Below are 19,235 nucleotides of genomic sequence, written 5' to 3' on the forward strand. Positions count from 1 at the left end.
GGCGTTCTTTCTTTTTTTTTTTTTTTTTTTTCTCCTGTGAGAAGAAGGTGTTTCGATAAAACGAACGTGGAGGCAGAATTTCACTCGATGATATTTCAATATGCAGAAGCATGTTCATAATATTTTTTTCCATCTTTCGCTTTGATTTACTTTAGTCGATTAATGGTGATTTACACGGGTTAAATCAGGCTACATGAAAAATAAACGAATATTCTGGTGTATCGAGTAGAAAATAGGTAGAGCGTGATCGGTATTGGTATCGATTTGTTCGATATTTAGTTAAAACATTCTACGGGGAATTAATGCGGCAGTTTCCCCCGTATAAAGAAAATCGATAACAAAATAGAGGCGAAACGAGTTCCATTAGCGGCGTGGAGTTCCGTTTAATCAGCGTTTAATTAAATATTCCGCGATGATGATGTTAGAACGATGAATTTAAAATGAGAAGAAAAATGTTGGATGAAATAAAATAAGGGTGGAGTATACTGTGTTTACTATGGGGATGAGCTTTTGTAGGATATACTGTACGATTTAATTACCGATTAATTAGATACTCCACGCGATAATCAACTCGAACTCTATTTGAAAATCGATTGGAATAGCTGCGATAACAAAATACAGAGATGAAACGATTTTGCGCTTACGACGCATCGTTCGACACACGAGGGTTGACCGACGAACATTATTAAACCCCCTTTGACGGAATTAGTGCACGATGAAATGCTCCTGTGCTATAATTACTCTACTCTAATCGTATCGAGAAGGTCGCTACATATATTAGAAAAATTGGTAACCGTATCGTAAGAAAGTACAGCGAACCGCTTTTAAGTTTTAACCCTCGAAACCGCATCTGTTATATCAGGTTGTCCGAAAAGTTTCTTTCCTTTCGTAAGGTGATAATAGACGAACAACAATTTCTGTTTTATATTATTTTATTGAATTAAGTATAATTGATTTCGTTCTATTATTATATTCGTGCATAATTCAACGAACTAATATAAAACAAAAAATATTGCGCGTCTATTATTTCCTTATAAAACGAAAGAAACTTTTCGGACAACCTAACGCATCGTAGAATAGAAGCAAATCGAAAAATACGTCCTCCCTTTATCTTTTCCTTTTCAACGATGATCCAGTGAAAGGAACAACGAGAAGAAATCACCTTTCGATCGTACGACAGAAAGTAAGATAAAATCTATTCTCATTATACGCAGTAAATTTCCTACTTGTTCGTAGACCAGCTGCCTCTTATCGTTGCTTTCATTTTCGATCTCAAAAGATCTATTCAAATTTCTCTACCTGAAAAATAGCTCGTTGCCTACGTACCGCGAACCACCTCTTTTCTCCAATAAACCACTTAAATTTATTTTTCGTTACTCTTTAAAATTCACTATACCGCAATTCGAATCATTGCGTTCACAAAAGTCGCTTATCCATCTTCCTTCTTTTCTCCTCAAATTCTTCTAACTCCGCAAAAGAAAGAACGATTATCTTATCTATGAATTATCTTTCAATTTACGTAAGATTTACCCAGCGAATTATCGGATGTAGTTTTAAAGAAAGAAAGACATTTTTTTACTCTTCCTGAGATTTTCAATGCCGACGGAAAGACTAGCAACCGTGACGTTCAACGTGTTAGAAGACAGTCCATGACGAGACACGAGGTTGAACTTAGAGACAGTCCATTTGCAGAATAGATTCGCGACAGCGTAAGGGGTTGAATCTCTGCAACGTGCTGTTTCCGGGCATTGTCGAGGCGGTTCGATTTAATTTCACATGCAAGCGGTCCGGAATTAAAGCGAGGCCGCGTGAACGGGATTTGATGGGATTCTACTTCGAATGGACGTGCGGCAAACAAGCGGCGCAAACGCAAAAAGCGCGCGTTGTCCGCCGCAGAAACGGTAATGGCATTGTTGGTCGTTAAACGGCCGGCTAAACGATCTCTATAAATACATCGGATCTAGTTTCCAAATTTTCTATTAAATAGAACCAAGGGAATATATTCTCGCGAATACATCCGCCAGTAGAGTTCTGTCATCTTTAACACTGAAACAACCGATAGTTAACACGAAGCTGTTTCTACTAAAACCATTCAAAATGACTGGTTTTTAAAAAATACGTAATAATAGAATATTCTTATATTTGTTAATTTATTCATTTCATACGGAAGGAATTCCATGTTATGTAGTACATTTTTGGTATTATTAATCCATCTGGGACCATGATCTTTAAACGAGAGTTGACACATTTATAAAATTGTAGAATCAGTCGGTTTTGACTAGTGTGATATTTCTAGTGTTAGCATCTAGCGATCTGGCGATCGAACAGCAATTTTCCTGATAATCGATATCGTCATATCGAATGATACGCAGTAAAAATTTTAAAAACGTGTGGGAAGTTGTACAAAACCCTTTTACATCTTGACAAGAAAATTCTGCCAAATGTCCAGATCGGACAAATTGTGAATGTAAACAACTAAAAAAACAAATAAAAAAAACACTTTGACAAGTACCAGTCATTTTTATTGGGATTGGTATGAGTAGCTTTGATACAAAATTATTTTGAACTTAAATACATAAAGAACAAAATAAAATTCACTATATCGTTCTTTTAGTTATCGTTGCGAGAGTCATTACATCATTGCGGGGAAAAAATATAACATGAAGTAGGAATTTTAAAATAAAATTGTAAAACCAGTCAATTTGGCTGGTGTGATATTTCTAGTGTTAGCATCTAGCGATCCAGAATTTTCCTGATAATCGATATCGTCATATCGAATGATACGTAGTAAAAATTTGAAAAACGTGTGGCAAGTTGTACAAAACGAGGAAACTAGTTAATTGAGTTCGATTAACAGTTGCAGAGGACCCTTTTACACTTTGACAAGTACCAGTCATTATTTTCACTGGTAATTGGTATAAGTAGCCTTGATACAAAATTATTTTGAACTTAAATACATAAAGAACAAAATAAAATTCACTATATCGTTCTTTTAGTTATCGTTGCGAGAGTTATTACATCATTGCGGGGAAAAAATATAATATGAAGTAGGAATTTTAAAATAAAATTGTAAAACCAGTCAATTTGACTGATATGGTAGTTCTAGCGTTAAAATACAATTTCCATGTACATTTCTAAGTTGCGATATGTTTGGTGTTGTTGCGAGGTGAATGACGAATTTATAGAAGTATTCGATTAAATGAATGGCGAATTAAAATTAAGAAAAGCGGAGAATTCTTCGGGATAAATAGAGAAGTACACGTTGGCGATTCTCTTTATTGGCTTGCACGATAGTTGCTGCGTTCTATTTGAAGATAAAAGACGTTGTTTATGAATAGATAGAGAGTGGTACGTGTGTTCCGAAGATAATGGAGCCTGTTTCGAATGCAACAGTATTGTTTGCAGAATATTGGAATATTCGAGGCTTATGTTAAGAAGAAGATATTTATAGAGGAAATGGTATTTTGGGCAGTTTGATAATGTTTGAAAAGAAATGACGCGATCTAAAGTGTGGATTCTAAAAGTATTGCAGTAATAGTACAATAACTGGAGTACATTTGCAGTGACAATAGCGATATGAAAATAATGCAAGTATAGTTGTTATAATATCGTTCTAATAATTACGACATTGCTAAGTTGTAACATATGAAATGTCCCATGAAAAATTGGAAATCACGCGTAATATTAAATAACGGAAGATGATGATTCGTTTCCGTGAGTTTATTTATCGAAAGATCGTGCAAATAATCGTAAAGTGTAATATGAATTTCGAAGAATAATGTTTGTAATGTTGTCGCTTCAACCGTTTGATAATTTATGGAGTATCGCAGTTAGTACAATATTAAAAATCAAAAGTATCCTAGGATTTGCATAAAGTGCTTCTTAACAATTCAGCTTCTTGTTCGTGGGTCATAAAAAATAATCGCAGAAGGAATTATTCAATATTCATTCCACCACAAAAGCTCATCTTTCATTTAACCTGAAAGTCCAGCCTGAAGCCCTTGCAACGTCATGAATTATCAGCTCTATCTGGACGTTACGTTCTCGTTTAAAAACAGTATTTCCACGGTGAACCTCGGTTAGGAACTAGAGAATCTCGATTTAAAACTTCCTCTCAAAACAAATCCCGGGCAACCAAGCAAGCAGAAGCAAGCTCGGAAGCTTTATCGGAAGCGAAAGCCAGGCAAAGAAGAGTTGAAAAAAACGGGAAAGAGGTGGAAGAGGTCGTAACTTTTGCAGAAAATTGCGACTGCCTGGTTAAATTGCGCGTCCTTTATTCCCTTTATTTCCTCGCGACCGATTCTTTTTTTCCTCGTCTGATTTTTTTCCCTCCCCTTTTTCTCGTCGCATGTCGGAATTTATGCGCGCCACCATGCTTGATAACAATGTTGCGGTGTAATATGCGGAGGGAACGTGTCACATGGCCGAACGAACAGAACAGAGAGGAACACGTATGCGTGTTTGGCTCACGCGTGTGAGTTTCAAGTAACATCGATCCGATGAGAATTCAACCCGATTAAATTAACCCGCGCTTGGATGTTAATTATCGTCCAATGGAATTAACCCTTCCGGCTGGAAAGAAAGGGATAGAGGAAAAGGCAGACGTAGGCAGGTACTTGTTGATTCGAGAAACCAGCTTCTTATCGGTGGTGAAGAGTGCTTGGCTTCTTTGCTTGCTTAAATTCGATTACACGATTTGTCCAAGGTTTGTTGCGTGACAAGAGAAAATTTCTTCAGGTTAATTCTTCGAGGTCCCATAGTTGAAGTCGTAGCGGCACTCGACAGCGAAGAACAACTCTCTTTTCAACGGTTTCGTCGAATCATAGTATACCATCGTTGACAGATTGTTTACGAAAGACCTACGAAACATAAGCAAGATCTTGACGAAGCACAAGTGTCGACAGGCCTAATGAACCATCGATATTCGATGGTCCTTCCGATAAATACTCGGAAGAAGGCGTACGTCACTACGATCGCGAATGCCTAACGAACGCGTGCGTAGTGGAGATATCGAGAGGTGACAAAAAGAAAAGAAAGGGATTAAGAGATCGGTCGAGACTCGTAACGAAAGCATTAGTCGAGTTAATAAACACGATATTAAATAAAACGCCGAGTATTTCTTTGGCACTCTACACTTCCTACCATCTCAAAGTAATTGCAGTTGCAGCGAATCTTTTAATTTTTGACCTTTTGAATTTGCAAACTGTCGAATTTCTTAGTATTTTAACTTTCAAATTTTCAAATATTCAAATTTTCAAATATTCAAATTTTCAAATATTCAAATTTTCAAATATTCAAATTTTCAAATTTTCCTAAATCTTTAAATTTACAAAGCTTCGAATTTTGATGTACCTAAGTTTCCAGTGCTTCGTACTTCCAGATACTCAAATTCCCAAACCTTCGAATTCCCAAATATCCAAATTCTCAAGTCTTCAAACTTCTAACTTTCCAACCATCCAATTCGTAATTTTTCAGACACTCCAATTTCCACGTTTTCCAGTCTTCGAATCCTCGAATACCCCAGCTTTGAGATTGGAACTTTGCAATTTCATTGTTACTCGATTGACTATGAAAAGATATGATAGAAATGGCAGTGATGTTATGGGAGCTACGGTGAAGACGAACGGCAGCCAAACATTTCGCTGGTTATCGTGATCAAATTTGGTGGTGTTAATTATCTTATCTGAAGGAAGACCCCCCGTTGAAGGGGGTCCATAGCTGCAGACGGAGATTAAACTCGATTCACAGAAGCGAGTCACGAAACGAACGAAGAAAGGTATGACGATCTTCGAAAAGGGTCATCGCACTCGGCTTGCCGTGTATAACGGAAGTGAGGCCACTGATTTCGAGTAGAACGACCCTGAAGGAGTGCGTGCGACGCGCATCGCGGACTTGCCTTCGCTAATTTGCTTTTCGATGCTCGTACAAAGCCATCCGCCACCACTTTTTACCGACCTTCCCTTCCTCTCCTATAAATCTTTTATAGAATATTTATATTATATCTTCAACCGTGGAAGAATGTTTGAAACTGTTGCGTTGCGTTTATCATCGATTTATTTCTCATTTTGCTTTATACATATTGGTTTATGCTGTTTTTCTTCATTCTCATAAATGTTTTTGCCTTTTCTATCATATGAGAATGTTTGAAACTGTTGCGTTGCGTTTATCATCGATTTAATTCTCATTTTGCTTTATATATATTGGTTTATGCTGTTTTTCTTCATTCTCATAAATGTTTTTGCCTTTTCTATCATATGAGAATGTTTGAATTCGTTGGAGATAGTCGTCAGAGTTTTGAATTATTATTTCATTTTATACGTACATTTTCTGCCAGATCAACGAATTGAATCTTTGTACCTTAGGAAAGAAGAAATTAACAATCTGCATGGTTCGTTTCTATCCCTACTACCCCTTCTCTACTCTACAAACATTATCAAACTTCGAGAAACCGTACGCTATAAAACGTCGCCTTACACCATAGTAATTCAGGTATAAGAACTAAATCTTCGTATCTTTTATAATCATCAGATTCTCTGTGCACGTGTACGCAAGATATCGCGTGGCTATTCAGCGCGGTATTGCATTTTCCACAAAAGAGTTCCAAAAGGCGTTCGAAACCTGTCAACTCGCTCAAATAAACTCCAAACTCCGACGTTTTATACGGATCGATGTGTCTCATCTTACTATCCTAATTTTTCATCGCGTTATACGAGCGTGTATTGGGTTGGCAACTAAGTGATTGCGAATTTTGTCATAACCGCCTAATGGCAAAATCCCCAATCATATAATTGCCAATCCAATATTATTAAACTTGATCTACCATGTTCTTGTTCTTCGTCCAACCCTTACTTCTCCCTTCTATTTGCCATTCGACAACTCAGAAAACGCACAGAAAGCAGCACGAACCGCACGACAACCGATTTTACGATCACGACCCTGTCTCTGAAAAATGTGAAAAAATCGGTTGATCGCGGCGTCGGGACGCGGATGACGTCGTCGGACAGGGTTCGACCAGCCGCGGGATGAGATTGACTGTCGAATGAAAACGAGGGATTGGAATCGTCGGTTTGCGGTGTCGTCTGACTGACAATGAAATCGAGCCACCGTAAACGAACTAATTGCAGGCACAATAATTATTCCAGGGACCAGGCCCTGTGCGGCCTCGTCGTCTGCTCGCGGATTACGAATCGATCGTGGCCGCTCTCTCTGTTATTAACCCTCCTAACCCCTGCTGCGTTCCTCCTATTCCCTGGCACTCGTGTTCGCGGATCGACGACCAACGTCGAAATTTATCGTCCCATGCGCTCTCTATCTCGATGTTGACTCTTCTGGGATTTCGATTGTTCGATGCTCGATGGATGAGTTCTGATCGTGGTAGGTTTTTCGGGGGGAGAGTGGTTGGTATCGGCTTTTGAAATTTTTCTTAATGAGTTTGACCGTGTTTCGAAGTATTTGCGGCGATAGATGATGTATATTGCCGATGAAATACCTGCGAGATGGAAATATCAGCGAGGTCGATGAGCTTCGATGGTGGATAAATTTTGGGCTGAATAATCGTAGGGATCTTTGAAATTTTTGTTAACGAGCTACACCGCGTTTTGGAGATTTCACAGCGATAGATGGAATTACGAGAATTTACAAATTGGATATGCGATCGTTTTTGTAGAAAATTATATCATCTGAATACGTTTCATTTGCAGTTGATGATAAAAAGTACTCTGCCATGTCCGGCATTTGGCGTATTTCAACCGAAATTATGAAGCGGATACGTAGAATCGATGCACGGCAATTCGATTAATAAACTAAAATTATTTAAAATCAACAAGATGATAAACCTCGTTATCGAGAATTTCATTTCAACGACTGCAGTTCCGATAAATCTACTTCCATTATATTCATTTATTTTATTACAAAGAAACGATAAAGCGTGTTTAATAATATCCTCTTTCAGCGATTGTTGGTAACGTTCGTATTTTATGATTTACAGGGCGGTGACGGATCCAAGGGACGGTAGGAGAGTGGCCTTGAAGAAACTGCCGAACGTCTTTCAGAGCCTCGTGAGTAGCAAACGGGTCTTCAGGGAGTTGAAGATGCTCTGCTTCTTCAAACACGAAAACGTAAGTAATATTTATTTTATTGCTCGCCTGGCATGTCGAAAAATTGAAGCTTTTCAGAGTTATAAAGTATAACTGTTGAACGATCATGATAATTTTTTCGCTATAACGATCGATCAAATTTTGTCGTCTCTGAAACGGCTCTTCGAAACGTTTTTATTTCTTTCTACGTTTATATACCGTTTACGGAACAGCATGGTAGACGTTGAAAGATCGAGCAATCGCTTAAGTTATATTTCTTATTGAATCCTCTAGCGTTTTCTGTTTTCTCTCTGACAGACGTTGGAAATTTTATTATAAAAATTTCATAAAGAATACGATTGAATTTTAGAAATAGACGAGTATTCAAATTCTGTCGTCAAATACAATGCTTCCAAGTATCGAATTCTTCTGTTTTTCTGAAATTATTTTCAAGTTTCAAGTTGCTTAAAAATTGTTCGCACTTGAAACGTAGCGTGTTTGACTTTCAAGTAACAAAACAGCCGCTTCTTACCAAAATTCAAAATTATTCGACGAGACTGAACGAAAAGTCGATAAGTAGATGTATAACTGTAGGTTTGGTGTCTAACCAAAAACCAGTGGTCTTTTTCCCCTTCGGAGGTGCTGATTTTCCAGTATATTCGCTTATCTGTGCCTCGGTTAGTAGCGGTTATCTGCCGTAGAATGAAAATACAGCCGGCATTTTGTTTTACGAGCTAGATAAGCGCATTATCGTCCGGCCACTGAAGGAACGTGTCGATCTCTCGAGCACAGAGAAGCGTTTGCAAATTCCAAGAATTTTAATTCCCCAAGGAAATTCTCGTCTAATAATAACTTGTGCACCGCTTGTATTTTTCAATTCAGAGGAGAACCTTCGAGTTTCGATTAAAGTGAATTTATCGTTCCTTGATTCGTTACTTAGGAAACATGAAACCGTAGACAATTAGTGTAAAAATTTCAAAGTAAAGAACAAAACATAGAACAAAAATAGAGAACAACTAGAAGAAATATAACGTAGATATGGAAGAACAATTTCATCCTTGTTTTATATCATCTTTAATGTCCGAATTTTGCGTGATAATTTTTTTCGCATCCTGTAGACGCATTATGGTTCAAGCTAAATATTTTCGCATAATATATATCGACGAGTAAATAAAATAAAATTGTGTTATTTTTGTGTAAAATTGTGCTCCCTCGAACGACGCAGTTTGGGTCATACGCGGATTCTTTTCTGGGGAAATTTCGACGTTCATTTCGAATTTATTTAGCGTGCTGTTACAATTTTTTTCGCCATGGCGAATACGAGAGACGAGAAAGAGCGAACGCGAATTCGTTCGTGTCAATTAGATCCTCGCAAATCGTCGTTGCGTAGAAGAAGTAACGAACGGACGAATTTGGGAAAAAGATCAAACGACCAATGCGTTCCTGCTAGCTACACGGCTATTTCTTTCTTTTCTGCTTCAATCTTTTGCGACGAAGGGGAGAAGGTTATTTCAGTTACGCGAATTTCCATGTACGCGAACAGTCGCGTCCCTAAAGCACGCGTTGTTCGAGGGAGCAACTGTGTTCTCAAATATTAAGTTTCTTACTTAGCAATCACTAGACCGCGGATATTTATGCATGTTCGTGTATTTATAGATATAATTAACAAAAACTGTGATCTAGATACGCTAGGTAACACTGTATCGTACACTCTATGGATTTTTGCACTTGAAAGTTTCTCATAAATTTATAAAAGTCCGAAGTCTAGCAATTAAGCGGTAACATCGAACCAACCCATCCTGAATTCGCCATAATTTCTGTTTTTCAGGTCCTGTCGGCCCTGGACATCCTTCAGCCACCACATCTGGACTTCTTCCAAGAAATGTATCCTTTTCTATCTTGTCGACAGCACGGTCGAAACTGGTTTGTCTTTCGGAGAAGTCCGAAAACGGTGATTCTTTTACAGCGTCCCGTGTTTCCGGGACTTTGTGCCGCCTCCCTATGCAGAGTTAGTTTCAACGTCGAGACACGCTACCCGGCATAAAGACTCCTTCGTGGAAATATCGCAAATTTTAAGAGTATCGTTCCGCTGCAAGGAATTCATACCTCGAATTACGACTTCGCTATTTTCCTTCTTCTTATCCTCCTATATCACGAGTTCGTACATTTTATCGTACGGAAGTTTGGCAAATTTTGAATTTCATCGGTTAGAAGCGAACAGGATAATTTATTGCCGAATGTAGGAACATAGTGTAGGAACAGAGAATATAATATAATATACAGATAGGTAACTTTGATTCTTTTTTAAATTATCTTTTCTTCTATTACAAGCATGCAAATTTTTTAACGTTTATCTAACCATATAGAAGCACATCATCTCCTGTGAATTTTGGGCAAATTTTCGCTTTGTCCGTGTAGAAGAAACGTTCCTAAAATTTTATATTCGCCGGCATCAAGCCTAGTCGAAACCACGCGAGAAATAAAAATGAAACATGCAGAGAAGATTCGACAAGATAAATAAAGAAACACACAGAGAGGGAGAGAGAGAGAGAGAGAAAGAGCAAATTAACCGAATCACGCGAAATAGAAGATCCATGGGATGCGTCCACTAGGATCTTCGACCACTTAACCCGTAGCCCGTGGATTTTTCAGTCGCTGCGGAAGCCAAGTGCACGCAACGTTCGTCTGAAGCGACGCGGCGCGGAAACTTTTAATCGAGGCAGTTCCGTGGCAGCTAGCAATTAAAGCGTAGAAGAAAAAATACCGCGATGGAGAAGCGATTCGACCAGCGACCCTTGTCGATCCTGACCGGTCGACCACGTGGAAATGTTTCATGCGAACGATCGCCGTTCCGCGGAACGACCTCTTCCGTTCATTTTTGTTTTCTTCTAACCTTTTCCTTATCATATAGAAAATCTGTCGCTGGTTGCGTTTTTGTTTCCTCGCGGGAACACAGCAAGACAACGATCGTAACGACAAAGAGAAAATATAGCGAGGACAATTTTTTCGAAAAGTTTTGGCTTGGATAGAGAAATATCGCGAGATATCTGCAGCGACGAGACTATCTTTCGACTTCGTTTCGATGCGTCGGAATAGAATCTGATGCTCGAAGAATTTGTTCGAACGATAGAAGCTTCGTAACTCGAATTCACACGTGAAATTCCACTTGAATATCGCTGACAAATCATTTTCGAATTTTATTTCTTTTGCAGCTTTATTCTTAGGAATCTTGTAGCAATTTTCGTAAGATTCGGATAGGGTCTATCGGAGTGTCGAAAAACGGGAGGAGTCAGACGGGTTTCACCTTGAAATTAAGCTTCTTCCCCGGCGTGGAACGTGACGGAACACGCCATCGTTCCGCCACGGCGTTATTGATCTTCCGGCGTTCGTAACGCGAGAACCGAGCCTCGAGATTTATTGGGTTACCTCTTCGTCTACACGTGTCCGTCCCACCTCTGCGCACGGACGCAACTTTCAACTTAATTTCGTTTTCAAGAAGGACACCTTCCTACACTATCGCCTCCGGCTGGAAACTGGCTGGTTTTCTAGGTGAATCGATCGTCTCTCGTTTCGTCTAATAGATTTCAACAGAAGGGAGAGCAATATTTAAATCTTCCTCTTCGATCGAAGCTTCTATCTTTTTTTTTCTTTTTTTTAATTCAAATTGAACAATCTCATTGTTGAAATTGTCTGTGTTAAGGTGCACATTGTATATATGAAATTGGAAGACACGTTGAAAATTGTTAAATGTTATATGCACAGGATATGTAACACGACTTGAAAATATTTATTAGAAGAAGTCTATTTTCCAATTGAAACAGGAAACTGGATACACGTGTTCGTTTTAAAGATTCTCGATTGTCAAGATAAATTTTTGTCGATTCATGAAACATTCAAGGTTTTTTTTTCCCCCAAGGTATATTTTATCAGAATTCTACTCAATATGTAACGTATCTGTCTCGATGATTGATGGAAATGGATTAATCCAGGACCCGGCTTTCCTAGGACACAGAGAAAAGGCAGGGGAATAAGCGAAACGCGCGTGTAACGAGACACTTTACTGCAAGAAGTGAAGTAAGCGAGAAGAAGCAAAGTACGACGTATGGTCGTTCGTAGTGACGTCTATATGTATCGAGTGTGCATGATATTACAGGAATGTACATGCATATGCCGTTATATAGGGCGGTTGATAACTGGTGGTACAAGCGGAAAGATGGTGATTCTACGCGAAAAGACGTCGAAAATATATAGTAAAAATTTTTCGTTCGAGGCTTTGTTTTATAACGGATCTCACTATAGATCGTTGTCTCGATGGAAAAATGAAAAAAAAAAGATTTTTATTTTATATTTTCGACTTTTTTACCCCCTTTCCGCTTGTGCCACCAGTTACCAACCACCCTGTATAATAGCGAAAGATCACAATAATTCATCGATCCAACAATAATCGAACTGACCAAAAGCATAGTACTGTATTTCGAGTTGGTGAAAATACGGAGTTTGCGTAGCGTTTGGAAGCGAAACTTCTTTGAAATATCACTGACTAATAGCAACGTGTCGCCACGTTCGTGACCTCCGCGGTTTCGTAATGATCTCGTAACGAAAAGTGACGCGCACAGAGCCGAGAACAAACGGTGCCTCCACGTAACCAGCGAGAGCAATCTGCACGTAACCGGCCGGCCGCTTACGTAACACCATTGGCCCGTCGGAGCTCTAGAGGAAGTCTTTTCCTCTCTATGATACTCCTCCGGAAGGGATTTGAAAAGGACGTGCCCGAGATTCGCGTTTCACGCAATCTCGGAAATTCACCTCGATCGAGACACACATTACAAGATTATTATAAAAATAGGAGAGAGATTCTCGTTATTCCGAAGTCTCTGCACAATCCATAAGATCTGCCTTTTAGAAATGGACATCATCGCGAAGATTCTGAAATTTTGTACAAACTGTCCAAGTACAATTTGATTTCAATCAAAGTTTCGAGAATTCGTCTTACTGCTTCTCTTGCTACTTCAATTGCACCAAGGCAAGTCAAACATGGCAGATGTTACTTCACGTAGAACTACGAGTGGAAGGTACAGTTGTTCTTAGAGAGTTTGTCCGCGATGTATGTACCAGATCGCCAAAACGTACGTCTGATTTCTTATTACGTGAATTGGAGCGAGTCAGCGTGAAACGCATGAGATTTCACTTTCCGCGAAACTCGGTGACTCGTCGATCGTAATCGGAGTCAGGCGCCATTCAAAGCCGCCGAACGATTGATCGATCGATCAACGTGAGAGCGATAGTCGATGGCCCCTTAAGCGAACGAGATCGCACGAACCAGCTACGAGAGTTAATCTCGATGAAGGCAGCTCGATAAATCAGTTCTTTCTACCTCTTTCTCTCTTTCCCTCCTTCTACCTCTTCACGCCGTTGCTCTATTTACCTCTTTATTACTTTTTTTTATATAAATACGGATCACCGGTGCTCCTCGTTATTACTTTTTTCCAGAAGACAACTTCTTAAAACCTTTCTCTTCTTTTCGTCAACTTCTTTGTCCTAACCTTTCCTCGTTTATTGTTCCAAGTTTCAATCCAGACAGATATCCGGCGTGACAGCATAAATCATCGTTACCGAGGGCGTTTGTCGCAAGAACCGTCTTCTTCGTTTCTCTTTTATTTTTCTATCGACATCTTTTTGTTCGTCTGTGTTTCGATGACAGTCGAACGGTTCGTAAGGAAAACGCGCGTTGATCGCGCTTCTCTTTCCCCAAGGAAGCAACAGGATATTTTGGCATCTCTAATTTACATTCTATATATTTCAATTTCTTTAAACAAAATATTCATCGGATCACGCGATTTCTATAAGCGTATGCGGAATTATATGGCGGAAGAATGACGTGTATTCGATTAAATCGGTAACTTACGGATATCGTGACAGAGGAGGTGTCTATAGAAACTTTATGAATGAAACATAATCTATTATAATATGGGTGTCGCATTATGTTCGTAAGATCAGCTTCTAGATACATATCGCCAGAATGTGTTATTACATATGCATCTAAAAGGATCAAAAATTTGACACGGGTCGTTAAGGGACCCTCTCGATCGGTCGTCTCGTCACTCGTCGTCTTCTCGCCGATTATGTCGCGTACACGAGTCACATTCAACGGTGCATGCACCGCTGCGAAGCTGATGAGACAAGACACGATGGCACGATTTACTGCCACCAAGCGCAGTGAATTCCCGCCTCGACACGGACCACCTGTTTCACGCTGCCCGCGCCCGATCGATTCGCCCGCGGATTACGTTTTTATCGATTCTTCCTTTCTCGCTTGCTCGTTACGCACCTTCAATTTTATCAGGGTTTGTCGAGACGTATATACATATATATGTGAGGGTGGATGCGTTGTCCGTGATAATTGTAGCTGCTGGCTGTAGATGTCGCTGCTGATGGGGTGGTACTGCTGTTTTTCTTCCATTTTTGATGAAGAAGAAAAATCGGAATCGCCGGGATTCGAACCCGGGTCCCGAAACGTTCGTAACATAAGGCGCTAACCACTGCGCTGCGGTATTTGCCGTTGAGTGCAGCCACATATATTACGAACAGTTGGCACGTGGAATTTATCGGTATCGAAGATTTTGAAAAACGTTGGAACTGTGTCGGAGAGGAACGAAGAGCGATATGGTTGTTCCAGAGTCGGAGGGTTTCGTGGAACGTCAGTTTTTAGCTGTTGCCATCTTATTTGCTTTTTTTTAAATCGGATACATACGTTTTCTAGCTGAATTTGCTTGTACAAGAAATTCATCCGCACTTGTTTAAAAACGCGTCAGAAAATTGATGTGTTTAATTTGATTGATGTGTGTATTTTTCTTTCGATTATCTTGTTCTATCGTTCCTTGCAAGCGAATTAACTTACTCGTCCCGTCCCCCTAGAAGCATCGCTTATTTTATATAAGGAATTTTATAATTGTGGATCTTAGTCGCCGAAATAAATGTATAGGAACACTCGCATTACACCTAGAAATGATAATAAAATAGTTTCATATTTATTTAATATGTGATTGACAAGATATTCGTAGATACGCATTGCACGTGTCTCAGCATTCTTTTTGTCTCACCATTTTTTTATCGCAATGCGTACGGAACAGTTGCATTCTTCTGTTTTACGAGATACTGTACACGCACGTACTCCCACACACACTCATACTCATATATGTGTAACACTACTAATCCGGTGTAGCGCACAAAATTATATATATCTCAATAATAAATAAATTCGCGAGTTATACAAGTTAAGTAAAGAGACGCGAGAATATACAGAATGCGCGAAACTGTAGAAAGTATTCAAAGTACGATACTGTTTGTAACGTTCGGCAGGTAAAAGAAATTTCTGCTTGGATTGCTCTTTCTTTTTTATTTACTCGTATTTGCAAAAATATGAATTTAAACGAGTATCCGCAATCTATATATAAATTGGTAAACATTCTCCCGATCGATGAAATGTTTACGACGAGCGGTGGACATAAACATCGTTAAATCGGTTGCACAGGCTGCTAGCGTGAAATCACTGATTCATATTTGTCTTTCTCAAGCGACAGTCTTCCCCTCTATGTATTCATCCAATCAAGCCCGTCCTTAATCAGAAATTAGGCGGCGTCTTCGTGGAGCTGCTTCCCTGGCGAGACACGCTATCGAATTTTCGATTTATGCAGATGAGATCGAGCCCGTTCCAGGCCGCAATAAGGCGATCTGGGCCACGGTTCGCCGGTTATCGAGCCATCGAAATCGTTTCTCTAATTTACTATTCGCGATGCGCGATCATTTTGACATTTTCGTGTCATAGTACACAGCCACTGCATATACAATTATTAGAATTTTAACGCTAGAAGTAGCAGAGTTTCCTTTTGTTATAACGCAAAGACGATCGATGTAGAATTTTAAATAGTTCCCTATTTATTTATAAACAGACTAGAAGGAAACTTTCACCTTCTTCCAAAAATAAACGAATCTGCAAGTAATTCTACTTTTCTTCCTTGTGAAAATAAGTTTTGCTGATCGTTTCAATATTTCAATATCTTCAATGTCTTTTTACAATATCTGATAATATGCGAACAATATCTGACAATATATGAACATTCTGAGTTCCTTAAGAATTTATTCAAACAACAATAAACTTACTTCAAAAATTGGAAATTACACGTATCAGTGGAAAGAATCATTTGTTGCTATTAGACAGGTAGTTGTCGAGCGTTGCTAAAGAAGTTGCTCTTTTTTTTTTTGTCTTTTTTTCTTTTTATAGTTGGTATACGAATATGTTGAAACATTTTGTCCAGTGGACTCGGTAAATTCGAAGTTTCAAATTTAAATTCAAATTTTTTAATTTAAATTCAAATTCAGATTCAAATTCTCATTATTAGGGGTTATTACTGCATATTGAAAATAGATCGGCGGTACAAATCGAAGCTACGAAAGAATCAGGTCGATATGGTTGTAAGTTTTAATATCTTTAATATCATTGGCAGTTCAAACGAGATGATGTATGCGCCGGGATCGATTCTAATTCCATCTACATGGAAAATTCAGCAGCGCTCTCGATCGACCACAGGAACTCAAGCCGAACTTCGGTGAAAGCGACTGTCTAATTTCTAATTGAAGAGCCCGACTAACCACCGTCTCGTAGGCGATACGCTAACGAGATTACCGATTAATACAGTGGTTCGATTGCGTGCTATCGAATCGTTCGTTGCTTCCATTACACGAGATACACAGTATGATGCTAAAGTTTTCTTACGAGCGTCATCGCTTCGCTTTAGCGTGGAAACATTTGACGTTTGTGATTTGAGAAAGTGGGACATCATTCGCAATAAATATCAATTGGATTTGGCGAAACTTACTTCGATACGAAAGACTATTGCTGCTGTTATTCTTGACTATCCTAGAAGATTCATCTCCGCTTGAAAACATTACCGTTACATCATCATCAATGGCTGCCCTCTAAAGTACTACGTCTCCTACATTCCATTTTTATCCAAAGGAATATTCCAATTTGATCATTCTATTAGGTTGTTCTGAAAGTTTCTTTCGTTTTATGAGGAAATAATAGACGCACAATGTTTTTCGTTTTATATTATTTTGTCGAATTACGTATCCATTTTGTTCTGTCGATAAACACCGCGACATTTCATAGACTTGGTTTCACGTTTCTACGAAGGCGCATTGTCTTAAAACACACGTTTGCGAAAGGACACTTTCCAGACAACCTAATACTTAACACCATCTCCCAAGATTCACCTCCATCGAACACCATACCACACACGTTGCTCTTGGATCTATCATATATCCCTTAAATTGAAGCACTACAGCCCCCAAAATACTCTGCAAACCTACCACCGCTTTACCACTGATACCTTTACAAACATACTAGGGAAATCAACTTTCAGCTAAAAATATCTTCCAACCTCCTCATCATCTACCCTTGAACCCCTGCGAAACCTTCTCCAATTCTGCAATCAAAATACCAGTCCACCGTCCCCCTCCAATTACCGGGACGTCATCAGTCGCGGAACTTGAGCCACCCCCCTTCTCACTGACCTCGAACCAACCAACCAACCTCGTATGGTTCTCTCGCGAGGGTAGCTGGGGTGTCGCGATTCCGCTGTAAACCGCCGTCTAATTCCTAATTAAGGATCCCGCTCGATTAGCTCGCTTTCACCGGGTTGCCTGCGGCCGTGACCACCCCTGGGTAGGCCAGACGTCCTGTGGACCCTTGGTCCGCATGAATACAGCATGGCGGCCGGACTGCAGCTCCAGTTGCTCGATGGCAATCATGGATTATTAATGCGCGCACCGCACCGCTATTGATAGCTCGATAGCGTGCCATTACGATCCTCTATCAACCCCCCAACCCTTCTATCAACTGACTCTGGTTTGCTCGAGTCCGTTTACACTGTTGCGCGACTGATAATATAACTTCCTCTTCGCAGAGCACGAGGATCGATAGATCGATTTTCCGGGATGGAGGATTCGCTCGTTCGAACGATGGATTCGAGCCGAGGCTTGATAGGTTTGGTTATAATACGGCTGGTTTTCGACGATGAATCTCGTGGTCAGGTAAAAAGAAAAATAATTACAATGATGGGAATTAGCAACGAAGAGCAACAGATAGGCGATGGGGGTGGGCCAAGTTAATCGCATTCTTTGATCGTGCTGCTATCTCTCTTTTTCTTTTTTTGATAACGCGATGCGATGTTTAAAGATGTGAAATCCGCGGTCGAAAAGTTTTCTAACCAAAAGTAAATACGTCGTTCTTCTTTAGTGTGATAGGCTCTGATTTTCAATGCTGCGATCTCGTGGGTGCGAACGTTGAATGCTGTTTTTAGTAGATACGAGGTTCCAGAGGTTGTTGAATTAGGTTTAATATTTTGTGTAATCGAGATAGAGGATATAGGAGATCCATCTTCGGGTGGTGATATTGGATATAATTCCTTGAAGAACCCGCATAGTAGAATCCGGGCGTTGTATTGCGTCTACCCCTATTATCGAGGATATCGAGGATGTCGATGTCCATTAGGGACGTGGCTTTATCGTCTTTTTTCTGCTTAATTGGTTTTCTTTGTTGTTTAAGGATTGTGCAAAAGGTTTGAGCGAAGATCATGTGTTGCATGGTTTTTAAAGATAGTATCGAATGTTAATAAATTCAGGAAGGGAGTAGATGATCAGACTCTACATGATGCAATGAAAATTGATTATATACGTATACTTATTCATTTTTCTAACTTGCACACGTCGAAAACACCCCAAATATCATTTACGTAATTTCCAACGTTATTTCCACTGAGAAACAACACCGTTTGCGATTATTATTATCTCTAAATTTAATTCGCAGTAAATACCAATACGTCAAAACCACTTCAAATATCATTTGCATTACCTTTAGCTTCATTTTCATAAAGAAAACCGTACAATTTTTCTTCGATCGCAACTCATAGCAACACCAAACCATTCGTCGACTGCAAATTCAACTTGAAACATCAAATATCACTTTCACCAAGCAAAGTACAAACACAAAACGGTAAATGTTCTTCGAACAAGTATACGAGACAGAATTCAGCGCACGCGGAAACTCGTCGCGTCGCGAAACAGCCTCTCTATAAATAAATCCGGGATCGATGATGACAG

At 39.5% G+C, this 19,235-nt stretch overlaps 1 protein-coding gene across 1 annotated transcript in view; it reads left to right on the top strand.

The window, feature by feature from the left end:
- The window catches only part of LOC100748253 (serine/threonine-protein kinase NLK), a gene marked incomplete at its 5' end in the record, with an annotated part of 235,578 nt that overhangs the window by 133,027 nt on the left and 83,316 nt on the right, over positions 1 to 19,235 (top strand). The window contains 2 exons of the mRNA XM_012385466.3: positions 7,988 to 8,117; positions 9,904 to 9,959. Of these exons, the coding sequence (XP_012240889.3) occupies positions 7,988 to 8,117; positions 9,904 to 9,959 (186 nt within the window). The remainder of the gene's footprint in view (positions 1 to 7,987; positions 8,118 to 9,903; positions 9,960 to 19,235) is intronic.

The sequence above is a fragment of the Bombus impatiens genome, unplaced genomic scaffold, assembly GCF_000188095.3.
Source record: "Bombus impatiens unplaced genomic scaffold, BIMP_2.2 scf_0321, whole genome shotgun sequence".
NCBI lineage: Eukaryota > Metazoa > Arthropoda > Insecta > Hymenoptera > Apidae > Bombus > Bombus impatiens.